At 41.9% G+C, this 21,822-nt stretch overlaps 1 protein-coding gene across 2 annotated transcripts in view; it reads left to right on the top strand.

The window, feature by feature from the left end:
* Positions 1 to 21,606, top strand: part of WDHD1 (WD repeat and HMG-box DNA binding protein 1) — an 88,331-nt gene extending 66,725 nt beyond the window's left edge. For both annotated transcript variants that reach the window (XM_030810856.1, XM_030810852.1), the window contains 5 exons: positions 4,512 to 4,555; positions 4,943 to 5,113; positions 6,457 to 6,590; positions 17,982 to 18,120; positions 20,784 to 21,606. In XM_030810856.1, coding sequence (XP_030666716.1) covers positions 4,512 to 4,555; positions 4,943 to 5,113; positions 6,457 to 6,590; positions 17,982 to 18,120; positions 20,784 to 20,984 — 689 coding nt within the window. In that variant the 3' untranslated portion in view covers positions 20,985 to 21,606. The remainder of the gene's footprint in view (positions 1 to 4,511; positions 4,556 to 4,942; positions 5,114 to 6,456; positions 6,591 to 17,981; positions 18,121 to 20,783) is intronic.
* The last annotated feature ends 216 nt before the right edge of the window (positions 21,607 to 21,822 follow it).

Raw genomic sequence — 21,822 nt, 5'->3', positions numbered from 1 at the left:
GTTCAGGGAGTGGGCCTGGAGGATAGAGAAGGTTGGAGTAGGGCACTGCTGGCCCTTTTTTGGTAGGGAGCATAAACCTTATAGTACCATTTGACTTTTTAAACCGTGGACATATGTTACTTTGATTTTAAAAAGTTAACTTAAAAAACATGTAGAATATGAAAAGAGCATATGACACATAGCTGTCATCTAGTCAGTGGTGGAGGATGGGTAGGGACTTCAAGGCAGGCCTCATGGAGTGTTTACAGCAGAGACCTGAAGGATGAATAACAGTCAGCAAGGCAAAGGTGCATGGGAACAGGAGCAGAAGAGAAGCATTTGGGCTTAAGGAACAGTATGTGTGAAGTGAAGGCTGCAAAAGGTGGTGTGAAAAGCTCAGAGAGCAAAGAGAAAGTGGTGCTAAAGGGTTTCAGAGTGATGGGCAGGAGCCAAGTCATGCAGATCTGTGTAGGCCATATTAAGGATTTTGGTCTTTTTTTTTTTTTTCTTAATAGAGATGGGGTGTCACTCTGTTGTCCAGGCTGGTCTCAAACTCAAGCAATTTGCTCACCTCCACATCCCAAAGTGTTGGACCTGCAGGTGTGAGCCACCACACTGGGTCAGGATTTTGCTCTTTCTTCTAAGGTCACTGAGAGGCAGTTGTAGGTTTTAAGCAGAGGTATAGCATGGCACAATATGCTGAAGAAGAACAGCTAATACACTACTGGCCAGGTATGATGACTCACGTCTGTAACCTCAGCATTTTGAGAGGCCAAGGTGGAAGGATCACTTGAAACCAGATGTTTGAGACCAGCCTTGGGAACAACGAAACCCTATCTCTGCAAAAAGTAAATAATAAAAATATTAGCCAGGCATGGTAGTGCACACCAGTAGTCCCAGGTATTTGGGAGGCTGGGGCAGGAGGATATCTTGAGCCCAGGAGTTCGAGGGTGCAGTAGGCTATGGTTGCACCACTGCACTCCAGCCTGGGTGACAGAGCAAGACCCTGTATCAAAAAATAAGTAAATAGGCCAGGCGTGGTGGCTCACGCCTGTAATCCCAGCACTTTGGGAGGCCGAGGCAGGTGAAGCACTTGAGGTCAGGAGTTCAACACCAGCCTGGCCAAAATGGTGAAACCACATCTCCACTAAAAATACAAAAAAAAAAATTAGCCGGGCATGGTGGCTCATGCCTGTAATCCCAGCTACTCGGGAGGCTGAGGCAGGAGAATTGCTTGAATCCAGGAGGTGGGGGTTGCAGTAAGCGGAGATCATGCCACTGCACTCCAGCCTAGGTGACAGAGTGAGACTTCATCTAAAATAATAATAATAAGAAGAAGAAGTAAATAAAAATTAAAAAATAAAGAGACTACAGGCCGGGCGCGGTGGCTCACGCCTGTAATCCCAGCACTTTGGGAGGCCGAGGAGGGTGGATCATGAGGTCAGGAGATTGAGACCATCCTGGAGAACACAGTGAAACCCCGTCTCTACTAAAAATACAAAAAAATTAGCCGGGCATGGTGGCGGGCGCCTGTAATCCCAGCTACTCGGGAGGCTGAGGCAGGAGAATGGCGTGAATCCGGGAGGCGGAGCTTGCAGTGAGGCGAGATCATACCACTGCACTCCAGCCTGGGCTACAGAGCGAGACTCCATCTCAAATAAATAAATAAATAAACAAACTACAGAGGCAGTCCAAATGAGATCGAATAAGGGCCTGAGCTAGGGTGGTGATGGTGATGTTAGAAAGAATGGGCAGAGTTGGAGAGCTATTTCTGAAGATGATGAAGAGAGTGTAGGAGTTCAGGGTGTAAAGAATGATTCTCAGTTTCTTGTAATAGAAGAAAAACTTAAGCACATTTAAATCTTGAAGGATTAATTTGAACATTCAGTGATTCATGAATCAGGGAGGCACCAAACTGCAAGGGGCTAGCACTCTGCCAGGAGAGACAAAAGGGGAAACTTTTATAAAGTATTTTCAGAAACAAAATAAATAAAACAATTTTTATTGGCTAGATGGAAAGGTTTTTTTGTTTGTTTTTGGGGGGGGCAGGGCGCGGATACAGGATATCTTGCTTTGTCACTCAGACTGGAGTAGAGTTGGAGTGCAGTGATGCAGTCCTAGCTCACTACAGCCTTGAACTCGTATGCTCAAGTGATCCTCCTGCCTCACCCTACTGAGTAGCTATGACTACAGTTGTGCACCATCATGCCTGGTTAATTTTTTGTGTGTACTTTTTGTAGAGAGAGGGGCTCACTTTGTTGCCGAGGCTGGTCTGGAACTCCTGGGCTTAAGTGACCCTCCTGCCTTAGCCTCCCAGAGTTCTGGGATTACAGGCACAAGTGGCCATGCTCAGCTGGAAAGTTCCTTCTTTCCTTCCTTCCTGCCTGCCTCCCTCCCTCCCTTCTTCCCTCCCTCCCTTCCTCCCCTTTTTTTTTTTTTTTTTCCCCAGGGTCTGACTCTGTCACTCAGGTTAGAGTGCAGTGGCGTGATTATGGCTCACTGCAGCATCAACCTCCCAGACCCAAGCGATCTTTCCACCTCAGCCTCCCAAGTAGCTGGGACCACAGGCATGTGTCACCATGTCTGACTAGTTTTGTTTTGGTTTGGGTTTTTTGTTGTTTTTTGTTTTTGTAGAGACAGGGTCTCCGTATGTTACCCATGCTAGTCTTAAACTGGGCTCAAGCAGTCTTCCCTCCTCAGCCTCCCAAAGTGCTGGGATTACAGGCTTGAGCCACCATGCCAGGAAAGCTCTTAATTAGAGATTAGTTTGTTAACACTGGCTTGAGTACTTGAGTGAATGATGGTGCCATTTCCTAAGTCAGGAAACACTAGAGAAAAGCACATTTAGAGAGGAAGGTGATGAATTACTGTAAGGTAAGTAGAATGTCGTGAAGACAGATACTTGAATCAGGAACTCAGAGAAGTATTCTTATCAAGAGATACAAAGTGAAAATCATTGGCATAAGTATAGCAATTTAAACCATGGGCATGGGTAAGCAAGCATTGGGGGAGAATGTAAAGCAAGAAGAAAAATGAGCTTAGGCCTAGGGAATCTCCAACATTTGAGCATCAGGTAGAGGAAGAGGAGGAACCAACTATTGGAACACAATGAGTCCACAGGTCCAGAGAGGAAGGAACTAAGTCAGGGAATGCAGTATCTCAGAAGTCAAGAGAGGACAAAGTATCAAGAAGAAAGGAACAGTCAGCTACGTGGGATGCCATTGATAGAGCAAACAAGGTGACTGAAAGGTATCCACCAGATTTGACCATGTAGAGATCATTGAGGGCCTTAGCAAGAGGAGATTCTGTAGGGTAGTAGAGCTGGAAGTGCTATATTGTATGGAGGAATGTATGGGTGGTGAGGAAATGATAATAGTGTCAACAGCTCTTGGAAAAATTTGGCTGGATGACTGGGCGCGGTGGCTTATGCTTGTAATCCCAGCACTGTGGGAGGCCAAGGCAGACAGATCACCTGAGGTCAGGAGTTCAAGACCAGCCTGGCCAGCATGGTGAAACCCTGTCTCTACTAAAATACAAAAATTAGCCGGGCATGGTAGCAGGTGCCTGTAATCCCAGCAACTCGGGAGGCTGAGACAGTAGAATCGCCTGAACCTGGGAGGTGGACTTTGCAGTGAGCCGAGATCACACCATTGCCCTCCAGCTTGGGCAACAAGAGCGAGACTCTGTCTCAAAAAAAAAAATGGCTGGATGGAGGAGGCAAGAGAAAATGGTGACTGGAAGGAATGTGGGGTAGAGAAGGTTTGTTTTTTGTTTCTTTTTAAGTTGGGAAACTTTAGGGGTCAATAAATAGGGAAAAGTCAAAGATGTAGGATGTCAAGAAACTTGATATTTCAGGTTTTCTGACAAAGCAGGAGGGCATGGGATGCAGAACACAAGTAAAGGGATTACTAACCTTAGATCAGACGAGCCGCCACTCTTCTGCAGTAACAGAAGATAAAGATCTGTATGTGGGCTGGGCGCGGTGGCTCACGCCTGTAATCCCAGCGCTTTGAGAGGCCAAGGCGGACGGATCACAAGGTCAGGAGATTGAGACCATCCTGGCTAACACCTTTCTGGCTAACACGGTGAAACCCCGTCTCTACTAAAAATACAAAAAATTAGCCGGGCGCGGTGGCGGGCTCCTGTAGTCCTAGCTACTCGGGAGGCTGAGGCAGGAGAATGGCGTGAACCCAGGAGGTGGAGCTTGCAGTGAGCCGAAATCGCGCCACTGCACTCCAGCCTGGGCTACAGAGTGAGACTCCATCTCAAAAAAAAAAAAAAAAAAAAAAAAAAAAAAAGATTTGTACATACTGAATATGTTTCACAGTGGCACGTTGGGATAGTTCACATTTAATAGCTTTTATTTTGGCTTAGAAGTAGGAAAGAGGATATCTGTTGTTAATAGTTTTGAAAAGTTGCAAAATACATTTGTTTTCATTTAATGGGGATTAAAATATTCTGTCTAGTGTTACAGATGTCAGAAGTCATCTATTTTCTACCATTATTAATCAAGGTTTTCTTTTTTATGAAAGGTGCAGTTACCTTTAGCAGCCAAGGACGAGTAAATCCCTTTAAGGTAAACTCTTCCAAGTGATGTTTTATATTATTTAAATACATTTGTATACAAAGAAATATTTCCAAATGATGAGATGACTCTCCCCAGACTTGGAGGCATGAAAGACTGATCTGTGTGGAAACAGAAGAAAGCAGCACTTGGGCTGAGAGTTGTCTTTTCTACTTACCTTCTAAGTACCTACGGTTTTGAAAGATACCTCTGTCTTTCTTGGGGATGTGGTATTTGGGAATATATGTATCATTCTTAATTTGGATTGTACCAAATGTATTTAGTTCTGAAGATGAGATGGCAATACAAACTTAACAGAAATTTCAAGAAAAAATAAATCTCTTGGGATTTTATTTTTCTTCTTTAAACGTAAAGTGCTAACACTAGTTTGCTCTTTAGGTATCAGCCTGTTCCAAAGAACCAGCCATGTCAATGAATTCAGCACGTTCAACTAATATTTTAGACAATATGGGCAAATCATCCAAGAAATCCACTACACTTAATCGAGCTACAAATAATGAAAAGTCTCCCATTATAAAGCCTCTGATTCCAAAGCCGAAGCCTAAGCAGGTACTGTTTCAGCTACCTTCATCTGCAGTAAGCAGCATGGGATCTGTTTGTCTTCAGTTTTGTTCACTGTTTGAGATATAGGATAGGAGGTTCTGATTGTTTACAATTGTCTTGCTAGGGAAGTGGGTTCAATTCTGTTTTTGCAGCTGGGCACAGTGGCACACACCTGTAGTCCCAGATACTCAGGAGGCTGAGGTGGGAGGATCACTTGAGCCCAGGAGTTTGAGTCCAGTCTGGGAAACATAAGAGATACCCCATCTGAAAAAAACAAACCCCAAAACAGTTGTGTTTTTGTTTCAGAATCACTCCCTGTTCTGCCTCCTGAGTTGTTACACACTTTGTAGCAGATTCTGACTTCCAAGATCACTATCCTGCTCCCCCTGTCTTTTGAGACAGAGGCTCACTCTGTCACCCAGGCCAGATGGAGTGCAGTGTCAGGATCTCAGCTCACTGCAGCCTCTGTCTCCTGGGTTCAAGCAATTCTCATGCCTCAGCCTCCCAAGGAGCTGGGATTATAGGGGCCTGACATCACGCCAGCTAATTTTGGTATTTTTAGTAGAGATGGGGTTTCATCATGATGGCCAGGCTGGTCTCAAACTCCCAGCCTCAAGTGATCCACCTACCTCAGCCTCCCAAAGTGCTGGTATTACAGGCATGAGCCACTGCACCCAGCCTATCCTGCCCCTCTCCTTGTTTTTACAGATCACTTTTTAAAAATATATATACTCAGACCCCAGAAGCTCAGACATTTATCTGTATTTTTATTAAAATCACCCAGATAGTTCTGATGTATATTCTTATTTAATAGTGGCTGATATTGTACATGGCCCTAATTTTTCCTTGTTCCGAGTCCTGATTTTTCCACTCTGATAAGTATTTGATCCCGGATTTGTCATCGGTAAAATAGATCTATTGCTTATCTTTTCTATTTCACATAATTGTATTCATTTAGAAAACATGGAATTTAGGCCAGGCGTGGTGGCAGGTGCCTGTAATCCCAGCTACTCGGGAGGCTGAGGCAGGAGAACCACTTGAACTCGGAGGGTGGAGGTTGCAGTGAGCCAAGATCGCGCCACTGCACTCCAGCCTGGGCAACAGAGTGAGACTCCGTCTCAAAAAACAACAACAACAACAAAAAAACACGAAAACATGGAATCTGAAGTGTAGTTTTTTGGTTTTGCGTGTGTTTGCCTATTTATTTACAGCTGAGAACTCCAGATTTCACGTGTTAGTATAAGAATTCTCAATGATTATAGATGTTTCTTCACATTTTTCAGAACTTGCTTATAAAACATATAAAATTATACTAGATGTTATTGCAGCATTTATGTTTGTTTTTATAGGCATCTGCAGCATCCTATTTCCAGAAAAGAAATTCTCAAACTAATAAAACTGAGGAAGTGAAAGAAGAAAATCTTAAAAATGTATTATCTGAAACCCCAGCTATATGTCCTCCTCAAAACACTGAAAACCAAAGGTCAGTACATAGAGAAATTTAGCATGCAGTGATCAAGTAAAAAGTATACAGTAGCAGCAATACAAAATTATGCAACGCTGTTACTCCTTAATACAAATAATACATTGGCATTGGTAGTGGGCATTCTGGACACTTGTGACTATAAGGAAGCCACAAATATTAATGTCTATGTAGAATATTTATTAAAATATGCTTTAATAAATTGTATATTTTTAAATTGTAGATATATTTTATTGGGACATTATATTTTGTAATTAATTTTTTGTTTTTAAATAGTTTAATGGGGAGAAACAGCAAAAGATACAAAAAGAAGTGTGATAATAAATAGTTTCATCCAACTAGTTTCTGTCTCCAAAAACAATCACTGCAACAAGTTTCTTGTGGAACTTTCCAAAATTATTCTATTTATGTGCAAATACATGTCTATTTTTTGTTTTACACATTATTCTGTACCTTACTTTTTTAACTTAACAATAGCTTTTGTAGCTTATATTACTACATAAAGAACTTCTTTATACTGGCTGGGCACGGTGGCTCACGCCTGTAATCCCAGCACTTTGGGAAGCCAAAGCAGGCAGATCACCTGAGGACGGGAGTTCGAGACCAGCCTGACCAACATGGAGAAACCCTGTCTCTACTGAAAATACAAAATTAGCTAGGCGTGATGGCACATGCCTGTAATCCCAGCAAATCGGAAGGCTGAGGCAGGAGAATCACTTGAACCCGGGACGCAGAGGTTGCAGTGATCCGAGATCACACCGCTGTACTCCAGCCTGGGCAACAAAAGTGAAACTCTGTCTCAAAAAAAAAAAAAAAAAAAAGAACTTCTTTATACTATAGCAAGGCTATCAGAAAAAGTACATAAATGGATGGATAGAAAAATAAGAGCTTTGCCGGGCTTGGTGGCTCACGCCTGTAATCCCAGCACTTTGGGAGGCTGAGGCGGGCGGATTACAAGGTCAGGAGATCGAGACCATCCTGTATAACACGGTGAAACCCTGTCTCTACTAAAAATACAAAAAAATAGCCGGGCGTGGTGGCAGGTGCCTGTAGTCCCAGCTACTCGGGAGGCTGAGGCAGAAGAATGGCGTGAACCGGGGAGGCGGAGTTTGCAGTGAGCCAAGATCGCGCCACTGCACTCCAGCCTGGGTGACAGAGCGAGACTCCGTCTCAAAACAAAAAAAAAGAAAAAAATAAGAGCTTTAATCTTTGTGTATCCATTGAATAGACATGTCATAGTTCATGTAGTTCTCTACTTGTGGACAAAAGATGGTTACTGGTCTTTTGCTAGTACAAACAGTACTGCAATGAATAATTTTATATGAATAGCATTTCTCACAGATGCATATATAGCTATAAGATGGATTCATGTATGGTTCAAGTTAATATGCACTTGTAATTCCAGTGCCAGATTGTTCTGCATTGATGTTGTATCATTTTATACACCTTTAGCAATATGAGTATTCCTATTTGCTCATATCCTCTTTGTCCACAAACACAGTATGTTACCAATTTTCTTGGTCTCTGCTATGCTGGATTTCTTTGTATTTATTTATTTTTTTTGAGACAGAGTTTCACTCTTGTTGCCCAGGCTGGAGTGCAATGGCACGATCTTGGCTCACTGCAACCTCCACCTCCCAGGTTCAAGCGATTCTCCTGCCTCAGCCTCCTGAGTAGCTGGGATTGTAGGCATGCGCCACCACGCCTGGCTAATTTTGTATCTTTTTTTTTTTTTTTATACTTTAAGCTCTAGGGTACATGTGCACAACATGCAGGTTTGTTACATATGTACACATGTGCCATGTTGGTGTGCTGCGCTCGTCATTTACATTAGGTATATCTCCTAATGCTATCCCTCCCCTCTCCCCCCACCCCACAACAGGCCCAAGTGTGTGATGTTCCCCTTCCTGTGTCCAAGTGTATTCATTGTTCAATTCCCACCTATGAGTGAGAACATGCTGTGTTTGGTTTTTTGTCCTTGCGATAGTTTGCTGAGAATGATGGTTTCCAGTTTCATCCATGTCCCTACAAAGGACATGAACTCATCCTTTTTTGTGGCTGTATAGTATTCCATGGTGTATATGTGCCACATTTTCTTAATCCAGTCTAACATTGATGAACATTTGGGTTGGTTCCAAGTCTTTGCTATTGTGAATAGTGCCACAATAAACATACGTGTACATGTGTTTTTGTAGCAGCATGATTTATAATCCTTTGGGTATATACCCAGTAATGGGATGGCTGGGTCAAATGGTATTTCTAGTTCTAGATCCTTGAGGAATTGCCACACTGTCTTCCACAATGGTTGAACTAGTTTACAGTCCCACCAACAGTGTAAAAGTGTTCCTATTTCTCCACATCCTCTCCAGCACCTGTTGTTTCCTGACTTTTTAATGATCGCCATTCTAACTGGTGTGTGATGGTTTCTCGTTGTGGTTTTGATTTGCATTTCTCTGATGGCCAGTGATGATGAGCATTTTTTCATGTGTCTGTTGGCTGCATAAATGTCTTTTTTTGAGAAGTGTCTGTTCATATCCTTTGCCCACTTTTTGGTGGGGTTTGTTTTTTTCTTGTAAATTTGTTTGAGTTCTTTGTAGATTCTGGATATTAGCCCTTCGTCAGATGGGTAGATTGCAAAATTTTTTTCCCATTCTGTAGGTTGCCTGTTCACTCTGAAGGTAGTTTCTTTTGCTGTGCAAAAGCTCTTTAGTTTAATTAGATCTCATTTGTCAATTTTGGCTTTTGTTGCCATTGCTTTTGGTGTTTTAGACATGAAGTCCTTGCCCATGCCTATATCCTGAATGGTATTGCCTGGGTTTTCTTCTAGGGCTTTTATGGTTTTAGGTCTAACATTTAAGTCTTTAATCCATCTTGAATTAATTTTTGTATAAGGTGTAAGGAAAGGATCCAGTTTCAGCTTTCTACATATGGCTAGCCAGTTTTCCCAGCATCATTTATTAAATAGGGAATCCTTTCCCCATTTCTTGTTTTTGTCAGGTTTGTCAAAAATCAGATGGTTGTAGATGTGTGATATTATTTCTGAGGGCTCTGTTCTGTTCCATTGGTCTGTATCTCTGTTTTGGTACCAGTACCATGCTGTTTTATATAGTTTGAAGTCAGGTAGCATGATGCCTCCAGCTTTGTTCCTTTGGCTTATGAGTGACTTGGCATTGCGGGCTCTTTTTTGGTTCCATATGAACTTTAAAGTAGTTTTTTTCCAATTCTGTGAAGAAAGTCACTGGTAGATTGATGGGGATGGCATTGAATCTATAAATTACCTTGGACAGTATGGCCATTTTCACAATATGGATTCTTCCTATCCATGAGCATGGAATGTTCTTCCATTTGTTTGTGTCCTCTTTTATTTCGTTGAGCAGTGGTTTGTAGTTCTCATTGAAGAGGTCCTTTACATCCCTTGTAAGTTGGATTCCTAGGTATTTTATACTCTTTGAAGCAATTGTGAATAGGAGTTCACTCATGATTTGGCTCTCTGTTTGTCTGTTATTGGTGTATAAGAATGCTTGCGATTTTTTGCACATTGATTTTGTATCCTGAGACTTTGCTGAAGTTCCCTATCAGCTTAAGGAGATTTTGGGCTGAGACAATGGGGTTTTCTAAATATACAATCATGTCATCTGCAAACAGGTACAATTTGACTTCCTCTTTTCCTAATTGAATACCCTTTATTTCCTTCTCCTGCCTAATAGCCCTGGCCAGAACTTCCAGCACTGTGTTGAATAGGAGTGGTGAGAGAAGGCATCCCTGTCTTGTGCCAGTTTTCAAAGGGAATGCTTCCAGTTTATGATATTGGCTGTGGGTTTGTCACAGATAGCTCTTATTATTTTGACATACATCCCATCAATACCTAATTTATTGAGAGTTTTTAGCATGAAGCGTTGTTGAATTTCTTCAGAGGCCTTTTCTGCATCTATTGAGATAATCATGTGGTTTTAGTCTTTGGTTCTGTTTATATGCTGGATTACGTTTATTGATTTGCGTATGTTGAACTAGCCTTGCATCCCAGGGATGAAGCCCACTTGATCATGGTGGATAAGCTTTGTGAAGTGCTGCTGGATTCGGTTTGCCAGTATTTTATTGAGGATTTTTGCATGGATGTTCATCAGGGACATTGGTCTAAATTTCTCTTTTTTTGTTGTGTCTCTGCCAGGCTTTGGTATCAGGATGATGCTGGCCTCATAAAATGAGTTAGGGAGGTTTCCCTCTTTTTATGTTGATTGGAATAATTTCAGAAGGAATGGTACCAGCTCCTCCTTTTACCTCTGGTAGAATTCGGCTGTGAATCCATCTGGTCCTGGACTTTTTTTGGTTGGTAGGCTATTAATTATTAGCTCAATTTCAGAGCCTGTTATTGGTCTATTCAGAGATTCAACTTCTTCCTCATTTAGTCTTGGGATGGTGTATGTGTCGAGGAATTTATCCATTTCTTCTAGATTTTCTAGTTTATTTGCGTAGAAGTGTTTATAGTATTCTCTGATGGTAGTTTGTATTTCTGTGCGATCAGTGGTGATATCCCCTTTATCATTTTTTATTGCATCTATTTGATTCTTCTCTCTTTTCTTCTTTATTAGTCTTGCTAGCGGTCTATCAATTTTGTTCATCTTTTCAAAAAGCAGCTTCTGGATTCATTGATTTTTTGAAGGGTTTTTTGTGTCTCTATCTCCTTCAGTTCTGCTCTAATCTTAGTTATTTCTTGCCTTCTGCTAGCTTTTGAATGTGTTTGCTCTTGCTTCTCTAGTTCTTTTAATTGTGATGTTAGGGTGTCAATTTTAGATCTTTCCTGCTTTCTCTTGTGGGCATTTAGTGCTATAAATTTCCCTCTACACACTGCTTTAAATGTGTCCCAGAGATTCTGGTATGTTGTGTCTTTGTTCTCATTGGTTTCAAAGAACATCTTTATTTCCACCTTCATTTCGTTATGTACCCAGTAGTCATTCAGGAGCAGGTTGTTCAGTTTCCATGTGGTTGAGCAGTTTTGGGTGAGTTTCCTAATCCTGAGTTCTAGTTTGATTGCACTGTGGTCTGAGAGACAGTTTGTTATAATTTCTGTTCTTTTACATTTGCTGAGGAGTGCTTTACTTCCAACTATGCGGTCAATTTTGGAATGAGTGCGATGTGGTGCTGAGAAGAATGTATATTCTGTTGATTTGGGGTAGAGAGTTCTGTAGATGTCTATTAGGTCTGCTTGGTGCAGAGCTGAGTTCAGTTCCTGGATATCCTTGTTAACTTTGTCTCGTTGATCTGTCTAATGTTGACAGTGGGGTGTTAAAGTCTCCCATTATTATTGTGTGGGAGTCTAAGTTTCTTTGTAGGTCTCTAAGGACTTGCTTTATGAATCTGGGTGCTCCTGTATTGGGTGCATATATATTTAGCATAGTTAGCTCTTCTTGTTGAATTGAATTGATCCCTTTACCATTATGTAATGGCCTTCTTTGTCTCTTTTGATCTTTGTTGGTTTAAAGTCTGTTTTATCAGAGACTAGGATTGCAACCCCTGCCTTTTTTTGTTTTCCATTTGCTTGGTAGATCTTCCTCCATCCCTTTATTTTGAGCCTATGTGTGTCTCTGCATGTGAGATGGGTCTCCTGAATACAGCACACTGATGGGTCTTGACTCTTTATCCAGTTTGCCAGTCTGTGTCTTTTAATTGGAACATTTAGCCCATTTACATTTAAGGTTAATATTGTTATGTGTGAATTTGATCCTGTCATTATGATGTTAGCTGGTTACTTTGCTCATTAGTTGACGCAGTTTCTTCCTTGCCTCGATAGTCTTTACAATTTGGCATGTTTTTGCAGTGGCTGGTACAGGTTGTTCCTTTCCATGTTTAGTGCTTCCTTCAGGAGCTCTTTTAGGGCAGGCGTGGTGGTGACAAAATCTCTCATCGTTTGCTTGTCTGTAAAGGATTTTATCTCTCCTTCACTTATGAAGCTTAGTTTGGCTGGATATGAAATTCTGGGTTGAAAATTCTTTTCTTTAAGAATGTTGAATATTGGCCCCCACTATCTTCTGGCTTGTAGAGTTTCTGCTGAGAGATCCGTTGTTAGTCCGATGGGCTTCCCTTTGTGGGTAACCCTACCTTTCTCTCTGAACATTTTTTCCTTCATTTCAACTTTGGTGAATCTGACAGTTATGTGTCTTGGAGTTGTTCTTCTTGAGGAGTATCTTTGTGGCATTCTCTGTATTTCCTGAATTTGAATGTTGGCCTGCCTTGCTAGGTTGGGGAAGTTTTCCTGGATGGTATCCTGCAGAGTGTTTCCAACTTGGTTCCATTCTCCGCGTCACTTTCAGGTACACCAAGCAAATGTAGATTTGGTCTTTTCACATAGTCCCATATTTCTTGGAGGCTTTGTTCGGTTTTTTTTGCTCTTTTTTCTCTAAACTTCTTGCTTCATTTCATTCATTTGATCTTTGATCACTGATACCCTTTCTTCCAGTTGATCGAATCAGCTACTGAAGCTTGTGCATTCGTCACATAGTTCTCGTGCCATGGTTTTCAGCTCCATCAGGTCTTTTGAGGACTTCTCTGCGTTGGTTACTCTAGTTAGCCATTCGTGTAATCTTTTTTCAAGGTTTTTAGCTTCTTTGTGATGCATTCGAACTTCCTCTTTTAGCTCGGAGAGGTTTGATTGTCTGAAGCCTTCTTCTCAACTCGTCAAACTCATTCTCCGTCCAGCTTTGTTCCATTGCTGGTGAGGAGCTGCGTTCCTTTGGAGGGGGAGAGGTGCTCTGATTTTTAGAATTTTCAGCTTTTCTGCTCTGTTTTTTCCCCAGTCTTTGTGGTTTTATCTATCTTTGGTCTTTGATGATGGTGATGTACAGGTGGGGTTTTGGTGTGGATGTCCTTTCTGTTTGTTAGTTTTCCTTTTAACAGTCAGGACCCTCAGATGCAAGTCTGTTGGAGTTTGCTGGGGGTCCACTCCAGACCCTGTTTGCCTGGGTATCAGCAGCAGAGGCTGCAGAACAGCGAATATTGTTGAACAGCAAATGTTGCTGCCTGGTCATTCCTCTGGAAGCCTCGTCTCAGAGGGGTACCCGGCCATGTGAGGTGTCAGTCTGCCTCTACTGGGGGGTGCCTCCCAGTTAGGCTACTTGGGGGTCAGGGACCCCCCTGAGGAGGCAGTCTGTCCGTTCTCAGGTCTCAAACTCCATGCTGGGAGAACCACTACTCTCTTCAAAGCTGTCAGACAGGGACATTTAAGCCTGCAGAGGTTTCTGCTGCCTTTGTTCAGCTATGCCCTGCCCCCAGAGGTGGAGTCTACAGAGGCAGGCAGGCCTCCTTGAGCTGCAGTGGGCTCCACCCAGTTCGAGCTTCCTGGCCGAGGCTGCCGCCTTGTAGTTCAATCTCAGACTGCTGTGCTAGCAATGAGTGAGGCTCCGTGGGCGTGGGACCCTCTGAGCCAGGAGTGGGATATAATCTCCTGGTGTGCCATTTGCTAAGACCATTGGAAAAGCACAGTATTAGGGTGGGAGTGACCTGATTTTCCAGGTGCCATCTGTTGCAGCTTTGCTTGGCTAGGAAAGGGAATTCCCTGACCCCTTGCGCTTCCCGGGTGAGGCGATGCCTAGCCCTGCTTCGGCTCACACTCGGTGTGCCACACTCACTGTCCTGCACCCACTGTCCGACAAGCCCTAGTGAGATGAACCCAGTACCTCAGTTGGAAATGCAGAAATCACCCTTCTTCTGCATCGCTCATGCTAGGAGCTGTAGACTGAAGCTGTTCCTATTCAGCCATCTTGGAACCGCTTAATTTTGTATCTTTAGTAGAGACAAGGTTTCTCCTTGTTGGTCAGGCTGGTCTCGAACTCCTGATCTCAGGTGGTCTGCCCACCTTGGCCTCCCAAAGTGCTGGGATTACAGGTGTGAGCCACCACTCCTGGACTTATTTTTAATATCTCTGTTAAATTTGAAAAGTCACAATTTTGGCCTGGCACAGTGGCTCACGCCTGTAATCCCAGGACTTTGGGAGGCTGAGGTGGGCGGATCACTTGAGGTTAAGAGTTCGAGACCAGCCTGGCCAATATGGTGAAACCCGATCTCTATTAAAAATACAAAAGTTTGCCAGGTATGGTGGCTCGTGCCTGTAATCCCAGCTACTCGGGAGGCTGAGGCAGGAGAATCGCTTGAACGCAGGAGACGGAGGCTGCAGTGAGCCAAGATTGCACCGCTGCACTCCAGCCTGGGCAACAGAGTGAGACTCCATCTCAGAAAAAAACAAAAAGAAAAGAATAGTCACAATTTCATTTTTACCATAATATATCTCATTTTTCTCATTCTGAGCAGTCCAGGGAGAAAAATAATAATAAAATATAGTATACCTTATTTTCTTAATAACTTTATGTTAACCAGTTTAATTTGAGGGAGTGGCTGTGGTTTTCACATTTCCTGTTTTGTTCTGAATTTAATTTAGTTCTTAAACAGTGAAAATTTTATTTAAGAAAATTGATAGGCCAGGCATAGTGGCTCATGCCTTTTTTTTCAGCCTAACACTTTTTTTTTTTTCTTTTTGCTCTTGTTGCCCAGACTTCAATGCAATGACGCAATCTTGGCTCACTGCAACCTCTGCCTCTGGGTTCAAGTGATTCTCCTGCCTCAGCCTCCTGAGTAGCTGGGATTACAGGCATGCGCCACTATGCCTGACTAATTTTGTATTTTTAGTAGAGATGAGGTTTCTCCACGTTGGTCAGGCTGGTCTTGAACTCCTGACCTCAGGTGATCCACCCGCCTTGGCCTCCCAAAGCGCAGGGATTACAGGTGTGAGCCACCACGCCTGGCCCGCCTAACACTTTTTTTTGAGACAGTCTTGCTCCGTCACCAAGGCTGGAGTGCACTGGTGCAATCTCAGCTCACTGCAACCTCCACCTCCTGGGTTCAAGCGATTCTCATGCCTCACCCTCCTGAGTAGCTGGGATTACAGGTGTGTGCCACCATGCCCGCTAATTTTGTTATTTTTTGGTAGAGATGGAGTTTTGCCACGTTGGCCAGGCTGGTCTCAAACTCTTGGCCTCAAGCAGTTTGCCCATCTCAGCTTCCCAAAGTGCTGGGATTACAGGTGTGAGCCACCGTACCTGGCTAAGCCTAACACTTTGGAAGGCCAATGTGGTCAGATAGTTTCAGCCCAGGAGATTGGAACCAGCCTGGGCAATGTAGGGAGACCGCATCTCTACCAAGAGTTTTAAAATCAGCCAGGTGTGTGTGGTGGCACCGTGCCTGTAGTCCCAGCTACTTGGGAGTCTGAGGCGGGAGGATTGCTTGAGCCCAAGAATTTGAGGTGGCAGTGAGCTGATTATACCACTGCACTCCAGCCTGGGCGACAAAGCAAGACCCTGTCTCTTAAAACAACAACAAAGAAGATTGATAATTTAATTTTTCATACTATCATTTGGTTATACAGAAAACTTACTTTTGAAATTTGAAGGAATTACCACTATTGAAACTAATATTTTTGTCACAGATGTTGATATACTAAATCAGAAATGTCCAATTTTAGCCAGGTGGCTGTGCACTCTTGTAGTCCCAGCCACTCAGAAGGTTGAGGCAGAAGGGTTGCTTAAGCCCAGAAATTCGAGGCCAACCTGGGCAACATAGTGAGACTCACGTCTCTTTAAAAAACAAAGAAAGAAAGAAATGTTCAGTTTTGGTTTTCTTTTTAAAAATAGCTGTTTAGAAGCAGAAGATTGCAGGCTGTTAGGTAGACTTGTGACATTGCCTCAAGTTTCATTAAAATGGGTCTTCATTAATTTTTGGAAATTCAAGAACCTTTGTTATACCTTGATTTTTACTTGTTTTGATTTGTTCTGTTGTTTTACTGGAAGTCGGTTTACATTAAGATTACTTAAAATTTGCGTATTTTCAGAAATTGGGCAAGTGGTTATGGTCATACTAGTAATTTTTTAATAAAATTTTTTTTAACCTTAAACGTAAAATGTTTAGACTTGTTATTTAGGATTCATTTAGGTTCAGCCTAGTGAGGGGCATATAGCTGGTGGGTTAAACATAAGAGACTCTGGGCCAGGCACAGTGGCTCACGCTTGTAATCCCAGCACTTTGGGAGGCCGAGGCGAGTGGATCATGAGGTCAGGATTTCGAGACCCACCTGGCCAATATGATGAAACCCTGTCTTTACTAAAAATACAAAAATTAGCTGGGTGTGGTGCCTGTAGTCCCAGCTGTTTGGGAGGCTGAGGCAGGAGAATCACTTGAACCTGGAAGGTGGAGGTTGCAGTGAGCCAATATGGAGCCACTGTACTCCAGCATAGGGGAAAGAGCGAGACTCCATCTCTACAAAAAAACATAGACTTTGGAGTGAAATTGCCCGGTTGTTGAATCCCAGGTCTGAGTTTTACTGTTTGTGTAACCTGGGATAAGTTATTTCACCTCTCTGAGCCTCCCTTTTCTCACTTATGGAATGGAGATAATAATTGTATCTATCTCATAGTGTTATTGTCATTTAAATGAGGTACTATACTTAAAGCTTTTAGAGTAGTGCCTAGTAGACAGTAAGTGATCAGTAAATGTTAAATATTTGCATTAAACCTTCGCTTGTGTGACTTAAAGACAATTTGTGTCATGATTCATGGAATCTAATGAAATGTACAAATGTGCTGTGTCCGTGCTTCACCTAATGCTGATGCAGGTCAGCTCTGAGAGCAGGGGTGAGGCGATGGGAAAGGGGCTTGAGAATAGTCGTGAGGGATTCAAATAGCTGGTTTGGGGAAATAGAAAAAGAGCCTACCAAGGACATGTGGTAGGCCGCAAGGGCTAAGTGAGGTTGGAGACCTTGAGCCTGTCAACATTCATTAAAAAGTTGAAAGTACAGAGTTCATGGTTGCTACACTTGGAAAATACAAATATGAGTGATCCTTTTGAATTGACCTTACAAAGGATTTTCCAGTTCATTGATCCTGCAGTCTCCAGGCAGTTTAAAATAATATGAAGCCGGGCACGGTGACTTATGCCTGTAATCCCAGCAGTTTGGGAAGCCAAGGCGGGCAGATCACGTGAGGTCAGGAGTTTGAGACCAGCCTGACCAACATGGTGAAACTCCATACAAAAAATTAGCCGGGCCTGGTGGCGCATGTCTGTAATCCCAGCTACTTGGGAGGCTGAGGCAGGAGAATCGCTTGAACCCAGGAGGCGGAGGTTGCAGTGAGCTGAGATCGCACCATTGCACTCCAGCCTGGGTGACAGAGTGAGACTCCGTCTCCACCAAAAAAAAAAAAAAAAAGTAATATGAATGAACAAGTATAACTGTGTCTTGCTTACTTTATATAATAGATGTCAAAGACTTATGATTGATTACTAACTTAAAATCATGAGGCACTTTAAACTCTGTCTTAAGTATAAAATGTTTTCACATAATTGTGATTTTAGGCCAAAGACCGGGTTCCAGATGTGGTTAGAAGAAAATAGAAGTAATATTTTGTCTGACAATCCTGACTTTTCAGATGAAGCAGACATAATAAAAGAAGGAATGATTCGATTTAGAGTGTTGTCAACTGAAGAAAGAAAGGTAAGGATAATTGTGCCGAGATTGGGATCTTAGTGAATTCCCAGATTTAAAAAATTCTTACAGAAATGCCTTTTGGCCAGGTATGGTGTCTTATGCCTGTAATCCTAGCACATTGGGAGGTCGATGCGGATCACTTGAGCTCAGGAGTTCGTGACCAGCCTGGGCAACATAGTGAGACCTCGTCTCTAATAATAGTAATGATAACAACAACAACAATGATAATAACGATCATGACAACTAAAAAAAAAGGAAAAGCCTTTTTCTGTTTTTGGAAATTGAATACATCCAGCAAACTTTTGAAAGAGGAAAGTAAGTGCGGATATATGGTAATATGGATATGTAGTAATTATTATGTAATGGTGATGGGTTTTTTGTTTTGTTTTTGTTTGAGGCAGGTCTTGTTCTTTCACCCAGGCAGGAGTGTCATGGTGTGATCACGGCTCACTGCCACCTCGACCTCCTGGGCACAAGCAATTGTCCCCCCCGCCTTTTTTTTTTTTCTTTTTTTTTTTTTTTTGTAGAGACAACCTCTCACTGTGTTGCCCAGGCTGGATGGTTAATTTTTTGACAGTTTACTGTTTTAATCTCTATAAGTTCCTGTATGTTTTAAGTTAGGAGAATACCCCAAGAAAAGATACGTTTGTTAAAAATCAAAAGTGTCAAGCTGAGTTCATTGGCTCAAGCCTATAATCCTAGCACTTTGGGAGGCCAAGGCAGGAGGATCTCTTGAGCCCAGGAGTTTGAAACCAGCCTAGGCAACATAGTGATACACCATCTATACAAAAAATTTAAAAATTAGCCTCGCATGGTGGTACACACCTGTAGTCCCAGTTACTCAGGAGGCTGAGGTGGGAAGATCACTTACTTGAGCCCAGGAGGTCAAGGCTGCAGTGAGCTGTGATTGTGCCACTGCACTCCAGCATGGGTGACAGAGTGAGACCGTGTCTCTAGGGGGAAAAAAAAATTAATAAGTAAAAATGAGTTCACATTTTTTGAATACTACTTTAGGGTTCTTACAAGCAGAATTTTTAAAAATTGTATCTACTTACACATTAAATACTACATGAGACTATTCCTTTTGGGAAAAAGACTGGTGTTCTGTTCCAGCCTTTCACATGGAAATTAGGACAGGTGGCTGGCTTGCTTCTTATGAACTTCTGCCATGTGAAGGAAGGAAGGCACAATCTCTGTTAGAAGCAGAAGGAATGTGTGTGGTGTACCAGTTAAATCCTCAGGTTTCACTTCCCCAGGAATGGCAGGGCGCAGCACAGTCACCTAGTAACATAGATGCTTGCTTTGGTAAATTGGGTTTTATGAAAAAGGTGTTGCGTAACGAGGAAGCCAGAAACTGGTTTAAACACCTTTAGCATCATTTAGAACCTCATTTACAATTTTATGTTTCTCATTTGTTGTTCAATAAAATGGCATCTAAATAAATAAGACCTTACACTGCAAAAGAGGAAGAGACTTGGCAAAGGCTGTGATTGTGTTTTTGAATACTTAAAAATGTAATCAATATTTTTAAGGTAAACCCTAAACATTTACTTAAATCCAGTTTGTTAATGTGAGAAATTCTGCAGCTTGAAGAGCCCTTGAAATGGCCAGGGAAATAAAGTAGGAGTGGGGAACTATTATAGATTAAAAGAGATTTAAGAGACAGATGAAATGAATGGAACTTGTCTGGCTCTTGCTGAGTGAATAAAAACCAAACCCCAAAGAATATATACTCATTTATATAACATTCCTGAAATAACAACATGATCCGGATGGAGAATAGAGTAGTGGTTGCCAGGGGTTGGAGTCGGAGTTGGGGCTTGAGGAAGAGGTTCTGTATTTTGACTGTGGTGGTAAACAAACAAACCCACAATAAAATTAAATATATACATACACGCAAATGAGTAGAAGTAAAATGGGATTGTTTCAATGTCAGTTCCCTATAGTTGTGATTGTTGGGCTATAGTTTTGCAAAATGTTACCACTGGGGAAAACTGGGTCAAGGCTGCACAGGATCTTTCTGTATTATTTCATACAACTGCATGTGAAACTGCAATGATCTTAGAATAACAAGTTTCATTTTTTTAAATTTTTTATTTATTTATTTTTTGAGACGGAGTCTTGCTCTTGCCCAGGCTGGAGTGCAGTGGCACGATCTCAGCTCACTGCAAGCTCTGCCTCCCAGGTTCTCGCCAGTCTCCTGCCTCAGCCTCCTAAGTAGCTGGGACTACAGGCGCCGGCTACCATGCCCGGCTAATTTTTTTTGTATTTTTAGTAGAGACGGGGTTTCACTGTGTTAGCCAGGATGGTCTCCATCTCCTGACCCCGTGATCCGCCCACCTCGGCCTCCCAAAGTGCTGGGATTACAGGCATGAGCCACCGCACCTGGCCAAAAGTTTCATTTTTAAATAGTACTGCAATTATAGTATTTTGCAACTAATATGATTAATATGAGCAAAGCTTAGATTGAGATATAAAAGTAGTGTAAATGTTTAATGTGCTCTGCATTTAAGTAATAAAAGATTTGTTAACAATGAGAACACTTAATTCAAGTGCTAATTATTCTGCTTTATATATAAAAATATTACCTGGAAAAGTAAATAAATCATTTACTTCTTATTTGTTATTTCCTAAAAATCTTTTCTTTTCACCCCTGCTATTTTACAAAGGCATGGGCTAACAAAGCCAAAGGAGAAACGGCAAGTGATGGAGCTGAAGCAAAGAAGCGAAAACGTGTGGTTGATGAAAGCGATGAAACAGAAAACCAGGAAGAAAAAGCAAAAGAGAATCTCAATTTGCCTAAAAAGCAGAAACCTTTAGATTTTTCTACAAATCAGAAACTATCAGCTTTTGCATTTAAGCAGGAGTAAAAGAAGAAAGTGACCCTAGGAAAGTAATGGATTTTTTTTACTCATCTTTGAATATAGACTTGAGTCTTTGGGAAACTCATTATATATTTTTTAAAGAGTTTGAAGTAACTGTTTGTCTTTTTAAGATAATGTAGTAATTATATTGGTATAGGTAACAGGGCATATGTAAAAACTATCATCTTTGCAGATTACTCTGCCTTGCCAGTCTCCTGCCTCAGCCTCCTAAGTAGCTGATTTGTAGGGCCTTTCAGAGATGCATTGTGATTGTAATTACTGAGTTGAAGCTACAACCAATTTGAATTTGTTTCTTAACCTTGAAAAATCATTAAAGCCAAGGTATTAAAACCTTTGTGCATTAATACCTTCTAGGGGTTTGGTTCATTTGGTTTTTGTCATGTACAAAGAAGGACAATAGTCCTCTTCCCAAGTGTGTTAGCATAGACTTCTCTATATGTTTCTACTAGACCTAGGGGATGACGTCTTTTAATAATACTGACCCTAAACATGTAAATAATCTTGTAGGTGAGACTTTTGTGTTTCGGAAATTTCTTCCTATGTGGCTTTCAGTTGTCTGTTTGTGTAGCCTGGATTTTTTTGAGATGAATGAAACTTTCTCATTTGTATATTTGGCTTGATATGGTCTTAATATTATCTTTCCACGAAATGGATATATTTCTAGAAAATATATCTTATATTTACTACCGTGATTTCTACCACCACCCCCATCTTGCTCTGCATTATACACAGTAGAGAAGAACTGAAGACACTGCTGTGACAGTATTGCAGTCCAAGGGCATCATGTGCTCCTGGCGGGATAAGACCTTATCCCTGGTTATCA

The sequence above is a fragment of the Nomascus leucogenys genome, chromosome 1a, assembly GCF_006542625.1.
Source record: "Nomascus leucogenys isolate Asia chromosome 1a, Asia_NLE_v1, whole genome shotgun sequence".
Classification (NCBI taxonomy): Eukaryota; Metazoa; Chordata; class Mammalia; order Primates; family Hylobatidae; genus Nomascus; species Nomascus leucogenys.
Note: the sequence above shows the minus strand (reverse complement) of the source record. Positions and strands in the feature narration are given on the sequence as shown.